Genomic DNA, 16,261 nt, shown 5'->3' on the forward strand with positions numbered 1-16,261 from the left:
CAATACAAGGAAGCTATTGAATCCAATACAGGCCTTAAATGCATTACTCCTCTTATATCATAATTACCTGCCAAAAATGACAGACATTATTTGTTATAGAACGTCACAATATAAGTTTATTTTAGATTTATACTTTATTTTAAATGATGTGGGACATCCACAAAAATGTTAGTTGTTCCTATCACTTACATTATTGCAGCTATAAACAGTGTATCCATCACCATTTATCTCTTTCTCTTCTTCTTCTTCTCTCTCTCTCTCTCTCTCTCTCTCTCTCTCTCTCTCTCTCCGTAATACATCAAAGACCCTTCTTTCCTTACTCCTCATTGCATTCTCCATCAACATTTCACTAGAACTGTACAATCATATTTTTTCAAATAATCTTTATCCAGCTTTCTTCAACAACGTAGTTATCATCATGCTAGCTAACATTTGAGAAGTTAAAAATTTGTGGTTCACCTCAAATATTTCTTACTCTTTCAATTTGTTAGCTGACTTTGACCTCTTAATAGACTGTTGGAATGTTCATTAAACTATAACTAAATCCAAAAGTTTTAAATATTACCTATTGATTGAGTTGTTATTATGCTTGTTAGTGTTTTGAATAAATAAAGCTTAGAAATAAGGATATTGTTAGGCTCAGCTCATGGTTTCCCCACAATCCTTATAAACAAACAAACAAATAAACAAACAAATTAATAATTGTGTAATTTAAGGAAAATATACATTTACAATATGTTTGCTTTTCTTTTAGTCTTTTTTATTTAGTCAATTTAGGAAACAAATAGCTTTAAAAAATAGGTCAATATTCAAAAAACTAAAAGTCTGCTGTTTCAGTCCCTAAGAATCGGTGCTTGTTAGAAAAGTGATCACTGCTTTTACTAGTACATTAACATAAACCAGTAAGTAATCATTCAGGCAGCACCACTAAAAAACTGCTGATTAATTAATAATTTTTGATCCTAGCACTGGTGTATACTATTAATATTTTATTTATGTGTGTATGCATTCATTTTTTATTTATTTTTTGTTACAGTTAAAACAAAAGAAGAAAATATTTTACTCCGCTGCTAATTGTCACCGTGTTACATTACTCTCAGTTAGTTTAGTGGAAATACAAGTCATAGTTATACTTGGTACATCAATTTATCCACTAAGAACGATATGGAGGAACTAAATTTATAAGATGTTGGACTTCTGATCGGAAGGTTGTGAGTACAAATCCCAGCACCACCAATATACCACTTAAGGGCCCCTGAGCAAGGCACTTAACACTCAAGTCACTCTTTCAATGTAACTCTATTTAGTAAACAAAAAGTCTTGATTTCCTTGATCTTGTTATTGCAAATCAAAAACCTACAGTAGCTAGACAGTGCCAACTTCAAATCTCTGTGGCCAAAACAGACATGAATGTAGGCACAGCATAGGGGAGGTTTTTGGTGTAAATATGTCTGTAAATAAAGCTGTTTGTGTCTTATGTCTCCTCCGCATTATCCAGATTAATGATTGGATTGTACATGTAGTGTAAATGAGCTCTAATTGGACTCGTTTGTCACGGTCCCCTGAGCAAGGGTACAGCGACAAAGAGGAAATTCTGCATCAGCAAGAAAGGACCGTCTCATGCTGAGAGAAAAAAAGGTGAGTGAGAGGAACACAATTGCTGTGTCTATGGAATAGCAAAGACGCCATCTGCTAGACATGGACTGGCAGAGTGTATGAGTGTGTGTTATACCTGTGTATGAACTGATTCTCTTCTAGGTACTGGCAGCCATGTGCTATATCTCTGGCAATGTTCAGAAGGTCCACCATAGTCAGACTAGAGGGATGTTCCTGAGATAGAAAGAAACATTTAAAGTTTGGAAGCAAACAGGAAACTCGACAGATGGTCTGTTAGTAAGACTTGCATAAAGACATATGGTGTAATTAGGTATAAAACTGACCAACCAAACAAGGGCTACGAGTGTATGTTTTTTTTTTTTTTTTGTGTGTGCTCACCAGCCTGGGTCTGGTTTCCCTAAGAAATGTTTTGAGGTCTCCTCCAGCCATCAGCTCCAGCAGAATGAAGCGAGGAAGAGCCTGCAAACTCACGCCTATACAGCGGACAATGTTCTGATGGCTGAATTTGCTGGCAAAGAAATGGGGGGGTCAAGGAGGTATATGAAAAAAATATATATATACATTGTCTGTCTTTGAAACTATTCTTACCTGATTATGAGTGCTTCCATTAGAAAGTCTAGTTCATCCTGCTCAGAGCACACCTCAGGAAGCGTCTAATTAGAATCACAAGTCCCAAAAAGATTTGCTTAAAAACGCCAGCCATGTCTCTCTCTCTCTCTCTCTCTCTCTCTCTCTCTCTCTCTCTCTCTCTATTATTCTGCATATAAATTTGGCTTACCTTAACAGCTACCTGCATAGGACTGGGTTCTCCTGGTATTCCCACAGCCAGACCCTCATAGACCTCTCCAAAGGCGCCATGCCCCAAACCCCTACACACACCATATGCATTATACAGCAATATGCAGCAAAATAGCATGGAACTTAGTAAAATAGATTCTACCTAAGCTATGTTTCTGTAACAAATAAACCTCTCACTTGTTAAAATTCTATGGTAGTGACTGGTAATTAAGACCCTACTAAAGAACCTTTGGCAAGGATGTTAATTCTTAATTGCTAAAAAAAAAGGCTAATTGCCTTTTTTCCGCTTGCACTTTCATGCATTCGTCTTACCCTGCACATATGAATGAACTGATTCTACTACACCCCACAGTGCAAATCTCTAACTATGTTAAAAAAGAACACCTCAACCTTCTTGGAAAGTGATTAATAAACAGAAAGCATGCGGCTGGACTGCCCACAAGTTCAACGTTAGCTAACCTTGTGAGTGAAATGTTGCGCCGTGGTACTTCCTTCAGGTCATTAACTGAGGCCGTCTTTCCAGCGAAGCAGTAGTTGGGGTTGTAATCAGTCATGATGGTTGAGGCTCTCAGCTTACTCAACTTGCAATCTGGACTCTGAAGCTCAAGCTGAATGGACTGCAGCTCAGTGTGCTTGCGCCTGTACACTGTACACATAAACGTTTCAAAGATAGCAAGTGAGTGATGGCCTGTTGGTGACCTGCAAAGGTGCAGATAAATCAGTCCCAAGTCACATTTGATTTAGAACTAAGTGTAAATTATTTAAAAGCCTGTTTATTAGGTGGGTAGCATCCACAGGCAGCACTTAAACAATCCAGAGATCCCCGAAAGAAAAGCAGCTGCCTGATGAGGTTACTTATTTTGATCTAAACTGAAGATTTCTTTTGATAATTTTTGTTATATACCTACAATATTCAAGACTCAAATCTGCTTGATGTTTTACAGTTCTAAAATAGATTTTAGGGGCAAATCCTGACCTTAGGTTACTGTCTTCTCTACCCATGTTCTCACGTTCCTTAAGATACCTCCCATTTCTGCAAAACACTCAGCTAGGTGGGCTAGCTAGGCTGAACTGCCCCTGTATATAAAAAGTGTCCTTATATAGACCATCATCCAGCCTCCCGGGGAAATCTCCATGACCCTGACAAGGATAAAGCAGTTAATGAAGACGAATAAATGAATAAAAGTGATACTGGTGCCCATTGAGGTTAATAAAGCAGCTGCCTTTAGGGAAAAAAAACCTCAAGTATCTCAGATGATATGTATCAGATCTTAGAGCTGGACAATTTTTAAGCCAAAAAACTCAAATGGAATTCAAGAATTCAATATGGTTGGTTATAAGTGCACCATGTAGCTGCTTGATGGCTTAGTGGTTATAATTCTCATCTAAAAATTGGAAATCTCAGCTTTGCCTGATAGCATCTGCTGAACACTTGAGGAAAAACCCTAACCCTCAAATAATCAGCTCAGCTTTAAGTCATTTTTTGGATGTGATCTGTGAGATTTATTATTTAAATAGGCCAGTAGTTTAGATTAGAGATATTAGAGTCACATTAGCAGAACTCATGTACAAAACTATACAGCCTTGTAAACACCTTGGAACAAACGTGTAAACAAAAAGACCGAAGCATTTGTGCGTGCACACCAACACACTCATCACACACTGAAAGCTTGGTGGCCGTGACCCTCAGCTGTAAACACATTAGCACTAGCTGCGAAAGTGATTTATTCACAGTTTGGTAATGGACGAGGCTTGTCAGGGGACGGCTAACTGGCCATCAGTCATCACTCTGTTTAATTCATCAATAGTTGATTGCTACTTTTCACCGCATGGACAGAGCTGGCAGATGTGATGTGTGGTGTGATGGCTCAATGTGTGTGTAGGTGTGATAAGAAACACAAGTCTGCACACACATACAGTACACACCAGTGGCGGGCCGTGCATTTGGTACCTCGGCCTTCAGTGGGAGGTTACTCGATTTAATCCACCTCTTAATACCACAACTATCACGTCGTATTTCTAGAAAGCATCAACACTTTCCAAAAACGCAATATAAAAGCATGTTACATTATAGAGAGAGAGAGAGGAATTTCAAATATGGAGGGTGAAAACCATTTTACTACTAGAAACCCAGTTTACTAGAAACCCAGTTAAGACATCTCCAAACCTCTACACTAAAACTGCAACTGTGCACCTACATCATCTGGTGCAGTTCAGAATCAATATTTGTCTAATAACAATGACAAAAACATTTAAAAAGTTAATTAAAATACAACCTACTCACCAGAGATGCAGACTCATAATTTGCACCGCTCCCCAGAGGCTGTAAGCCAGTGATAACACTCGTATTCACTGGTCTGAGAGTGGCAAACAAACCCTTTCCCAGGCTGAGGCAGGCTAGCTTTTTTGGCCGACCTCCTCACGATGTCTAGCTTTTCTTGAAAATGTATTTTTAAGTATGTCCGAGACCAAATAAATTTTTATTCCTCCGTAGGCATAAAAAAAGTCTAACTCAGATGTATAAATGTGTGCAGAGCTACAGACGTGTTTTGCCAGTCAAACTTGGCTGTAACAGTTTCCCTCTGACCAACCAATCAGAGGAGGAAAAATGCTGACGCTATTCTGGGATAGCTAGCTGGCCCTGTGAGATGAATTTAAAATCTGATTGGTTAAAGAAACAGACCCGTTGTTAATAAAGACTAAGGTAAAAGCACCAGCAGTACAGACTTTGAAGGCCCTGGGCGGATTAGATTGACATGGCAGCACATAGAGGCTGAAATCTCAATGAACAAAAAATTTAACATCCACATACACATACTGGAAGCAGTGCAGCCAAGAGAAACGCTGCAAAATGAAGAGAATAAACTGTTGGGAATAAATAAAATTTCATGGAACAAATATTAGAATTATGGTTGTATGGTTGTAGGTTGTAGGTCAGTGCTTCTGATAGTGTTTAGGCCAGCAGAGAAGGCTTTGCTGGACCTGACCGCCCGCCACTGGTACACACATACCGATGTGACGCAGTGTGAGGGATGGCCGTTAGGGCAGATCTACCTGACACTCAGCTACACTCATTAAAAACAACAACTCATGCAGAGATGTCATGTGCAATTTTTTTGTAGGGGGCTTGTTAGTGGTTTTGTCTGTCTGTGTTTTAATATCTGTGCATCCTATTCATCCCTTTCAGTCTTGGACATTTATGTATCCACCTACTGTAGTTCAGAACTGAAATGCTTGCACTGGCAGATTTTTTTTTCTTAGATATCCCCAGATACTGCACATATTTGTACCCACAGAGGATGAAAAAGATGATCTTTCTGAAGTCCGGAAGTTTGAGTCCCTGGATATCCGTTTGGTATTTCAAGTGCACCCTGAGTTTCAAGATTCCCATGACTTAAAAAACTTTGTCACACATCACAAAAAAAAAACCTTGAGTATGCGTCCTATATTCAAGTGACATTTAGGAAACCTGAAAAACTCATTTTATTCATTCATTATTTTCATAGTGGTCATCATTCTAATGAGGAAAATGCAGATTTAACCTTCCTGATAAGCTATTTCTGCTGATTATTCGTTTAACAGTTATCTGCACTTGTGACTGGTACAGTGAGTAATCTCACCTAGATTCTCTAGAGACTTAAAGTTTCCCCAAAACTTTTTTCTTAATCCCCCCACCAAACAGATTTTTAAGTAAGATGTAGATAACAATCCCATATAATCCCCCAACAGTGGAGTAGACTAAAGCAGAGATAAAAAAGAGTAGAGTAGAATAGAGTAGATCAGAGTAGAGTTGAATAGACTTGACAAAAATTAATTTGAAAGAGTAGAGAAAAGTAGACTAAAGTTGAGTGGACTAAACGATTGAAGAGTAGACTAAAAAATAGTAGAGCAGAGAGGACTGGAAAAGAGCAGAGGAGATTAGAGTAGAGTTGAATATGATTAGAGTAGAATTGACTATACTAAAAAAAAGATAAGACTAGAGTAGTTTGAGGTAGATTAGAGTACTGAAGAGTTGACTAGACTTGAGTAGTGTAAAGTAGATTAGAGTAGAGTAAAGTAGACTAGATAAGATTAGAGTGGGGAAGATTAGAGTAGAATTGACTAGACTAGATAAGACTAGCTCAGTTGGACTTCTGATTAGATGGCCATGAGTTCAAATCCCAGCCAAACCAAGCTGCCACTCCTGGGCCCCTGTGGAAGGCCCTTAGCTGCTTAGTTTTATGAATGAGATAACTTAAAGTCACTCTGGATAAGGGCATCTGCCAAATGCTGTAAATGTAATGTCAAAGTATAAAAAGAGCAGTCATAATAATAAAAAAAAAAAACTGTCTCAGAAAGTTTTTTCTTTGTCACCACTGGTAGATAAACTGCTTTTTGTCTATAGATAAGATCACCATACCAATAAACACAGTTGAATTAAACTGTGACTTACTGATCATCACTCCAGACACGGCCAGCAACAGAGCTGCAATGAGTGCTGAGGTTCCTACAGAGAGCCCCAATGCTAGGTGAGAGAGAGAGGGCTGAAGAAGCACTGATGTATCTGAAACCACACACAAACACACACACAGTATATTTTTGCTCTATATCCATCTTAAACCACTGTTGCCTCGGCTGCACCATTGTGCTGCCCAGCTGTTCATATATCTACCGCTCTTTTTTTAATATTTACAAATTCAAATAAGCACATTGGCATCTTTAAGATCCAAATTCTTGTAAAATGTTATCCTAAAAATCTGGCTATTTTATGCGTAGCCCATTGAGGGAAACGTTAATAACGATGATTATTATGATTTATGATTTCAAATCTATCAAACCTATTCATTAAAATTCTTATCAATATTACAATATAATACTAAGAAAATATGAGTGAATTCTATAAATTCTGTTGTATACAAGTAGATATTTACTGTACTGTACTGTTCTTTTTCTTTTTCTGTGATTTGTGTAGGAATCCATAAATAATAATTTCATGCCTAATTATTAAAAAATGGGTTATTCAGAAATGTAGTACATTGTAGATTGTATAGATCCTATTTTTCATGTCCAAATAATTGGAAATGTCTGTTTCATATATATATATATATATATATATATATATATATATATATATATAATTTTTTTTTTTTTTTTAATTGATTTCATTCTATATACATATATATATATATTTGAATACCTTACCAAGACTAGAGAGAGAGGTCGGTAGATTATAGCATTATAATGATTTGGATTGCCAGCAATGAGCTGTACAGTATCAGAGTCCCTAAAGAATGTGTATAATTTTCGGTATTACATGATATTATTAACCGCTACTTCAGTAATCCCTCATCATTAATAAAACACAGCATTAAACACATTCTTTAAAATTGCGTACAAGCTTTGGAGACACCATTTGGCTTTAAACTGACCAGGCATTCTGCTTATTACACAGAGCTGTTATCATGCTGGTGTTTTAGTAACTAGTAATTAATAATGCACTCTAATATATGTTTTTGGTACAAAAATAATGATAGATATGAACACAGAGTGTAAGGTTACATCTGGTTGTTCTTATAAAATGAACATACATTTGAAACATTTAAGAGACAGACCTGCTAGGTCCTTGATATTACCAAAAAAAGAGAATAGAATGTTGAAGCGTATCACATCGTACAATCTTAGCGATCACACAGAGTAATGAAAGATCATTGTTTTGTCTTCATATATGTTTTTTTAACCTGTAGAATTGACACAGGAGACCCTATCAGCGGCGAGAACAAGCTCCTCGTCGCAGTAACACTCGCTTCCCTCTAAAGTCTCATGGCACTCTCCTGACTCGCAGTGACTGCAGTTCTGCACTGGGTTGATGATCACCTCCCCATCACCCTCCATGCCTGACATCAACAAAACATATGGCCAAAATGTTAGTCAATCAAATGATGCAAGACCTCACATGCCTGCCGGCACCTCAGCGAATCGGTTACCTTTAAGTGCATCCATGAATATCTCTCCATCGGGGCTGATAAAGGAAGATCCGTCCTCTCCATCCTGCTCAGGGTCATTGTCTAGTGAAGTGCTCCCACCTACAAACCACCAAGGAGCAAACAAGCTCTGATGCAATGTGATGTAACAGGTTCAAAGTGATAGAGCAAGATATAGCACACTGCAGAGCGGTTCTGGTGGCATGGCGTGACGTAAAAAAAAGCCTCTAGGAAATGATGGCTAACCTCTATAGCCACCTCCTCCACCCCCACTTGTGCAAGCTCCTCCTCCCCCTCCGAAGCCACCATAAGACTTCAAGCCCATCTTATGACATGGCTCTCCTCCTTGACCTCCCAAATTGAGGGGTCTTCCACCCTGAGCCACAGGAAAGCTATCATTCCAGCCTCCACCTCCACCTAAAGAAGAAAAAAGAGGGGAACGCGTTTGAGAAATGAGGATGTTTGAAATCTATTTATTCATCTGTTGATACAGCTTGCTGTCTGCCTGAGAATTTGCAATGAGCAAACTCGTCTACACCTTGTCAACTTCTTGAACGGTCCTATTACTTTTTCAGAGCCTTTGCTTTCCTGCTTCGAAATTAGCTTTTTTCTTTTGCTCTAGCCATCCTATCTCAGACAAGATGCTATGACACTCTGAGTGTTATGGTTCATGCATTTCACGGAATGTCTGGAAACACAAACACATACTGATGATTCCGACTGAGTCAGACTGTCTCAACTGCCGCCTTCCTTCAGCTTTCAAACACAGACCATTGCTTCTTTTTTTTTTTTTTTCTTACCAAGAAAACCCAAAATTATTCTGCAAGGTAGACCTGCCCTGTTTTTCTTTCTTTTCTTTTCTTTTCTTTTTTTTTTCCTGCCAATTTTAGAGTAGAGCATGGAGAGCTGTAAACAAGACCATAGACAGGAGAAGAGATCTAGTACTTATCAGATAGCTAAAATAAAGATATGAAATCAATAATGATCTTGGTCAGTATTTTGGATATTTCCAACTTGGTTACATTTGAAAGTCTTATTAGCAATGCAGAAATATTATCTCCAGATTGGGACTGTTTTTAAGATTTTTTTTTAATGAAGATGTATTAAAGTATTGCCAACAGTTTATTCTTTATCTCTATCCTGCCCTGTTTTCTGTACTGTCTATTTACAAAGTTTCAATCCAAATCAGATTGCAGCCTTCACATCACAATAGTAGCGTAAATGTTGCTCGAAGGGTGTTGGTTTAATCAACCAGACCGCACTGGGGCCATCTAGCAGGTGTACAGTAATGTCGCCAGTTTTACATCCTTTGATTAGGGTCAGAGATCGCAATAGTCAGAGGTCGCAAACCACACCTGTGATGCAGCGTTCTGTTATTTTGCATTTCTGTGTAATATTGATGGTTTTTACAGCAGTGGTGTCATAACAATGGTATTAATAAGTGGTAGTATTATTTTCAAGTCCTGGGTGTGCCTGGGTGTGAAACACATGGCCTAGCACAGCTAAATACTAGAAATTACTGAATAAATGAGTGAAAGAAATGAATGAATATTTATGGAGTGTAGTTTCAGGTATTTAAGCACGTATTCTTAATTTCTTAAACTAATTAACTAATTACACATTTTAATAAATATATCAACAACATAATAATACGTTGCACAATACTGATTATATATTAAAATCACTAATATATTTTAAAATAAAGCAACAGCACCTCAAAGCTGCCACTGTTGGGCCCTTGAGCAAGGCCCTTAACCCTCTCTGCTCCAGGGGCACTGTATCATGGCTGACCATGCCCTCTGACCCCAGCTTTCTAACGGTCTAAGATTTGTGCAGTAATACACTTTGTGACAAGTAAAGACCTCATTCAATTCTTTCTAATCTAGATAATAAATATTGTGTATAATAAGCAAAACAGCCATGGATGGAACTTGGAAACTTTCCAAAATCCTGTTCAAATCCACAGCCATTTTTGGTATTATCTCCAGCTGCTTTGGAGGTTACATCACCAACATTTGGTGTCTTTGCTAGTAGCCCATTAGTAGAAAAAGTAAAGCAAAAAAGACAGTCTAATACAGCAGGCTGATTAAATTGGCCATTATAATGACAGCGAAAAACCTGTATAAAGTCTCACACTCCCACAATTGAAGGTTTCCATATATACAGTAAATGCATGCGAGGATAATGCGATGATATCGCAGCGCATAATGCAAACATGAATTTGCCCAGATCACGTTCCTAAATATATCACAAAGATAGACTATTTGTGTTGTTTTTGTATAAACCATTTCCATTGTCAGGAGATTTTATTCATTTTCTAAACTAAATTGAACATAATCCATTGATTAACCTTTTAAAATGTCTCACGGACATTAACAAGAATATTGAATAATGCTTGGGACAGTTAGGGCTCTGAAAACACCTCATTATATTTGCCAACTGCCTTGTGTTGTCTTTAGATGTTTTAGAAATTCTCTGAATCTTGTTTGAGTATACTGTAGATTGAGACTATGGCATACAACATATACATCCACATCTAGAAATAGTGGCTTACATAAGGCTTAACACAACTAAAATATCAGCCTCTACATCTTCTAGACATACCTCATGTGGCAAGGCAAAAACCAGAAATAAATGTCTGCGAGGGAGCAGGGAATGAAGAAGAAGAAGAGGGATTGTGAACGGGCCATGCCCTGGCCTCTTGTGCTGACTCCCAGCAGCAGTAAATAGAACACAATGGGGGAGCTGGCCTTTGAAAAGCAAGGCTGTAATAGAAGTCATACGGCGCATGCAGCAAGAGATGACCATGAGAGAGAGCGTATGCATGCACAAAGACTCTCATACACTCTCTCAAATGTGTGCTCAGACAAAAATACTCTTCAAAATCAGAAAAAAAAAACCCGAACTCATGCTGTCACACACCATCTATATTTTGCTGCTCCAATTGAAAAACTCTCAAAAGAACCACAAAGAGAGATTGCTTATCCTTACATTTCTAAAATGAACATCCTAAAAACTCTCAGCACTACTGGGACCTCAAGTCAAACATCTCATCCAAGAGCCAATATTTTTCTTGTCTAGACTTGCTAGTTTCTTGACCTAAAACTGCTTCAGTATTCAGTACAATCGATCAACAGGAGACACAGAGTTGAGTCAAGTCTTTAAAGTCGTATTTACTTTTTTCGTACTTTATTTTTTAACTGTTTGTGGATTGTGGCATAGATGTAGATTTTTGGATTTATTCGAATAATATTCAGATTCACACTCAATAGTGCAATGCAGGCATTTCTAATGTATCCCCACCTGCAGCTCCTGACATGCCATTGAGGCCAGGAACACTCAAATCATGGTCCACCAGCTCAGTCGAGCTCTCCGATTGCCCATTGTAGCCTCGACCCCCGCCTCCGGCAGCAACCAGAAGAGGGATATGAACCCCTTTCTCCGCCTGAAAGGATACAGACTTTGAGTTCATTATTCAAAAAACACCAGTGTGGTGTGTGAACGATTAGCTACACTCTCCAGGTTGCAAATATCCCCAATTGCACTTAATAAAATAAGAAAAACGTTCAATCCAACTGTAAGTAAAATGAGTACAGTAATTCACCGCTTTACCGCCGTTCGAATCTCACGCCCCACAAGTTTATCGCGAAATTGCATTTGCCACATAACTAATTTGTTTCGCTGTTAGCGCGATAGACCGTATTGGGAATAGTTTTTACGAAGTTTTATGTTGAAATAATGAAATGTATTAATAAAAATATAATTATTAATTATAAAATATGAATACAGTAAAGTACTGTATACATACAATATAATTTTTGGGTTGGCGTCCGTTTTTCACAGGAAGTTTTGTGTCGTTATGCTAATAACATGTAACTAATCACACGTGTACAAACTCATGGACTTAATACATCTAATAGAAAGTAAGTGTCTACTTGTGCACATTTCCAGCCCACTCGTCTCCTGATTTATTCCAGTAATTTTTATTTTTAAAATATCGTGCAAGTCTTACCTTAAAGACATAGGTAGCACCACCGCCTCCTCCACCTCCTCCTTTCAGCATGCTCTTGCTGTCTGGAGGGCCTTTTTGCTCAAGACAGATCTTCTGCAGGGACTCCTCAGGCTGCACGAGAGCAGAGCAGAGATCCAGCGGGTAATTAATTTTACTTGCTAAGCTTCTTTTCAATGATAATGCTCTACTATGGCTACTACAGTATGTGCTACACTGGAATAATGTACTCTTATATAAACTACAGTACACCAGCTTACAGTAATGTACTCTATTCTTGGTTACTGTACTAATCCTTGCACTGGTTTACTGCACTAAACATTAACATTTGCATTTACATGTGTGGCATTTAGCAGACGCCCTTATCCAGAGCGATAAAGTGCTTTAAATCTCTAGTAATGAATAAATCTACACTGGTACGCCAGATTACAAACTTAATCTAAATATAACCCTAGAATTCTGCAAACTTGGAAAGTGCTAATTTCAGTGTTTCAGGAAGAGGTAGGTCTTCAGTCGTCACTTGAAGATAATCAGGGACTCCGCTATACGGACATCTAGGGGAAGTTCATTCCACCACCTTGGTGCCAGAACAGAGAAGAGCCTTGAAGTATACTTACCTCTCATTCTGAGAGAAGGTGGTACCAGTCGAGCAGTGCTGGAGGATCTTAGACAGCGTGGTGCAGTGCGAGATGTGATGAGGTCACTGAGGTAAGAAACTTGGACTACAGTACAGTACTGTTCACTCAGCTATAATACTGGACTCTACAGTGGGCTATAGAACTGTACACTAAGGTCCTGCACTGTTCTTACATGGTTATTGCACTGTACATTACACATAGCTAATGCACTACACCATACTAAGATACTGTACCATATCCTACCTTTGTTCAGTCTGTACTACAATCATAACACCTGGACTGGTTTTATGTACATATACAGAATGATGTAAGAAGAAAGCCACTCACTTTAGAACATGCGTCTTCTCCCTGCTGTCCCACCAGAATGTACAGCACCTCATCTTTGTACAGCCTAAAATCTCCAGCAATACAGACCCCATGTGACCTGAACATGTTGAGAACGCTGCGTCCGCCAGCCGCACCATAAGCCGTGATCCTATAAGTCGCACAGACAGTTTTAAAAGACAGATCATAGAAGCTATAAGGACTAAATTATCAGATAGAAAGATAGAACATCTGGAATGCGATTGGTAAGAAGATCATGCTGAACACTACATGTGATCAATCTGATTATGTATACAGTCTGTATATGAAGATTGTGGGTTTTCCCTCAGTACAGTACATACCTGTATAATCCAGTTTCAGGAACCCTCCACATCTGGATGCCCTTGAGTGCTCCCTTTGTCCCGACGCTCACATTCACATTGCTTTTACGGTAGGAATTGCTGCACTGAGAGGGAGTAGGACCTGTCGGTCCTGTAGCTCCACAGGTGCGGAAAAACCACTTGGCTGCAAACAAAAACACACACACTTTCATACATCTGTTCATTTAATTTCATATATTCATATATATCAATGTTTTTGAAATGCACAGATTGCTTATATTCATTGGAAAGAGGCATGGGTATATCAATATACATTTTGCAAGTTGATTAAAGTTAAAGAGGTGCACTTTAAAATATTTTACAATATCTACCCATGTAAAGCTTGTTCATCAAAATTCATTAACATTGGCAACAAATGCAGTTTTCGTAATGCACACAAAAGAAATGTTAATTATAAATGATCTTTAAAAGATAAACAAGTAAACGCAAATGTTTAAAGATGTTGAGAACATTTAGATTCTGGCTGGTAGATATTATGTCCGTAAACAAAAATGTGCAAATTGTCTTTCCAAATGTGAATTATTCTTAATAGAGAAAAGTCCTTATTGTTTATCAACAACAACAACAAAAAAGATTTGTTTAATCTTAAGTAGAAATTCTGTGTAAAAGTATTTTCCTCTGCTATGCTTTTCAAATTACATGTATTTTTATTATACGTATATACATTTTTTCTTTCTCTGGGGAAAGGAAAGAAACATTTATTTAAAAAATGTATTTAAAAAAAAAGAAATTAAAACGTTTGAAAATTGATGTAATTGTTTATTCCTTAATATGTGGTTATGTTAAATTGTGGATATGCATTGTTATGTTTATATGCTGGGATCTGCTGTTAGACTTTGAATTTATATAAAAAAAAAAAAAACAACTAATATAATCTCATTATATCTTAGATTGAAATCATTTCTCATAAAAAAACAGATTTTCATATTATTTTCATTAGAAGCTTAGTGCCGTGACAGGGCTAGTTCATCCCAGATGGCACACTTATCTGAAAGAGATGAATAAAATAAGAGAAGCTGAGAAGTGGAGTAGTTGACATACGGTTTTAATGTTTGGCTTCTGAAATCTCAGTTATACTACAGGAGGATGAGAGTCTGGCTCCTGATACAATCATCCAGGGGAAAAAAAAACAACAACAACAATGCAGATGTCCACTCTTTTGAACAATCTCCAATGTTTTAAAAAAGCGCCACAGACAAGGGCTATTATTCCTTATTAGGGCCATAATGGCCCCCATATGGAGGCCTGACAGCAGTTGCCGCATTTGCCATTAGCCATGAGATTAGACACTTGTCAGATGGGCACAATGGCACTGCTCTGAGCTACAGTCTGGACCTGATATCAAGTTCTTAGAAAGTCAGCCAAGAGGTGGCATGGAGACAGATGATCGGCTAACGGCAGTACCCGGAAGGAGAAAAGAAGAAGAAGAAGAAGAAGATAAGAAGGTCAGGCAAGAGGAGCTGCATTTGCTCATTTTATAAGAAAAAGAAGTACTACTCCATCTAAACTATAGTGCAAGTTTAGAAATAGGTTTAAATTATACTACGGTGTACATTGTGTGCTATTTTTATGTGTGCTCATCCACAGGTACATGGATATTTCAAAATAATGTTTCCAAACAATAATTCTTGTGTGTTGTGACTGCTTTTGGACTCCATTTATCATTGGCATGTTGTGTAGAGTATCTCATTTAATAACATTTAATCAGAATCCATTAAACTGGCTGTACAATCAACTGCGATTCTGGATAAAGACCTAAGTGTAATCCTATGTAGTTCCACTTCACTGTGAGACCACACATATGAATATTTGGTATTTTTCATTTTTCTTTTAGTCGAAGTGACCTTGACCAAGATAAAGCAAAGATTACTGAATTAATGAGACTTCTTTGGGTTTTTTCTTTTTTTCTTCGTCTCTAGCCCTGAATGTGCAGCTATTAACATTGTTCTAACAGCTTATGAAATACTTTAGCCACCCAATTTGGCTGTTATGTTCAAGTTTCTTCATTTTTATTCTTTTTTTTATTTTTAAACAGAGGGCCAAAAACATTTCATTTTCAAGAAAGTGTGTATATTTTGGCCTTAATAAGGGGTGAGGAGGAGAAAGGGAGTGCAGCTAGGCATGCTGATGTGATACCCACTCAAAGTCTGCTCTTCTTAATCCTTAAAAAACTGAGTGGAACGAGACGGTGACATTTTTGCAATTATCATAACAGTACAACTGGATTGTATGTAGATATACATTTCACTTGAATGTGCTAGTGGTGTGTTACTGCAGGGGTGCCATCAAGCATCAGCTGCAAGGCAAGGGAGGACAAGCTGTGCGATTCATGAGAGTGTACAAGGTGGTATCAAAAGGTTTCGAAACTAATGGTTCCAACTGGTGCTATTTTGACAAATATCTTACCACATCAGGGATTTCATGATGGACGGAAACAAAGAGCAAATGTAAAATTCTGCATAAAACTGGGCAAATCTGCCACGGAGACGTTTGATGAGATTCGGCAAGTTTACGGTGATGCTGCAATGAGTCGTT

At 37.9% G+C, this 16,261-nt stretch overlaps 1 protein-coding gene across 4 annotated transcripts in view; it reads right to left on the reverse strand.

Annotated features, from left to right (window-relative positions):
- alk (ALK receptor tyrosine kinase) overlaps positions 1-16,261 on the reverse strand; it is a 457,491-nt gene that overhangs the window by 12,602 nt on the left and 428,628 nt on the right. For all 4 annotated transcript variants that reach the window (XM_046855620.1, XM_046855619.1, XM_046855621.1 and 1 more), the window contains 13 exons: positions 13,688-13,850; positions 13,350-13,497; positions 12,388-12,498; positions 11,679-11,820; positions 8,622-8,792; positions 8,379-8,477; positions 8,133-8,288; positions 6,848-6,958; positions 2,875-3,061; positions 2,396-2,486; positions 2,206-2,270; positions 1,996-2,125; positions 1,733-1,830 (listed from right to left, as the gene is read on the reverse strand). In XM_046855620.1, coding sequence (XP_046711576.1) covers positions 1,733-1,830; positions 1,996-2,125; positions 2,206-2,270; positions 2,396-2,486; positions 2,875-3,061; positions 6,848-6,958; positions 8,133-8,288; positions 8,379-8,477; positions 8,622-8,792; positions 11,679-11,820; positions 12,388-12,498; positions 13,350-13,497; positions 13,688-13,850 — 1,672 coding nt within the window. The remainder of the gene's footprint in view (positions 1-1,732; positions 1,831-1,995; positions 2,126-2,205; positions 2,271-2,395; positions 2,487-2,874; positions 3,062-6,847; positions 6,959-8,132; positions 8,289-8,378; positions 8,478-8,621; positions 8,793-11,678; positions 11,821-12,387; positions 12,499-13,349; positions 13,498-13,687; positions 13,851-16,261) is intronic.

The sequence above is a fragment of the Silurus meridionalis genome, chromosome 8, assembly GCF_014805685.1.
Source record: "Silurus meridionalis isolate SWU-2019-XX chromosome 8, ASM1480568v1, whole genome shotgun sequence".
Taxonomy (NCBI): Eukaryota; Metazoa; Chordata; class Actinopteri; order Siluriformes; family Siluridae; genus Silurus; species Silurus meridionalis.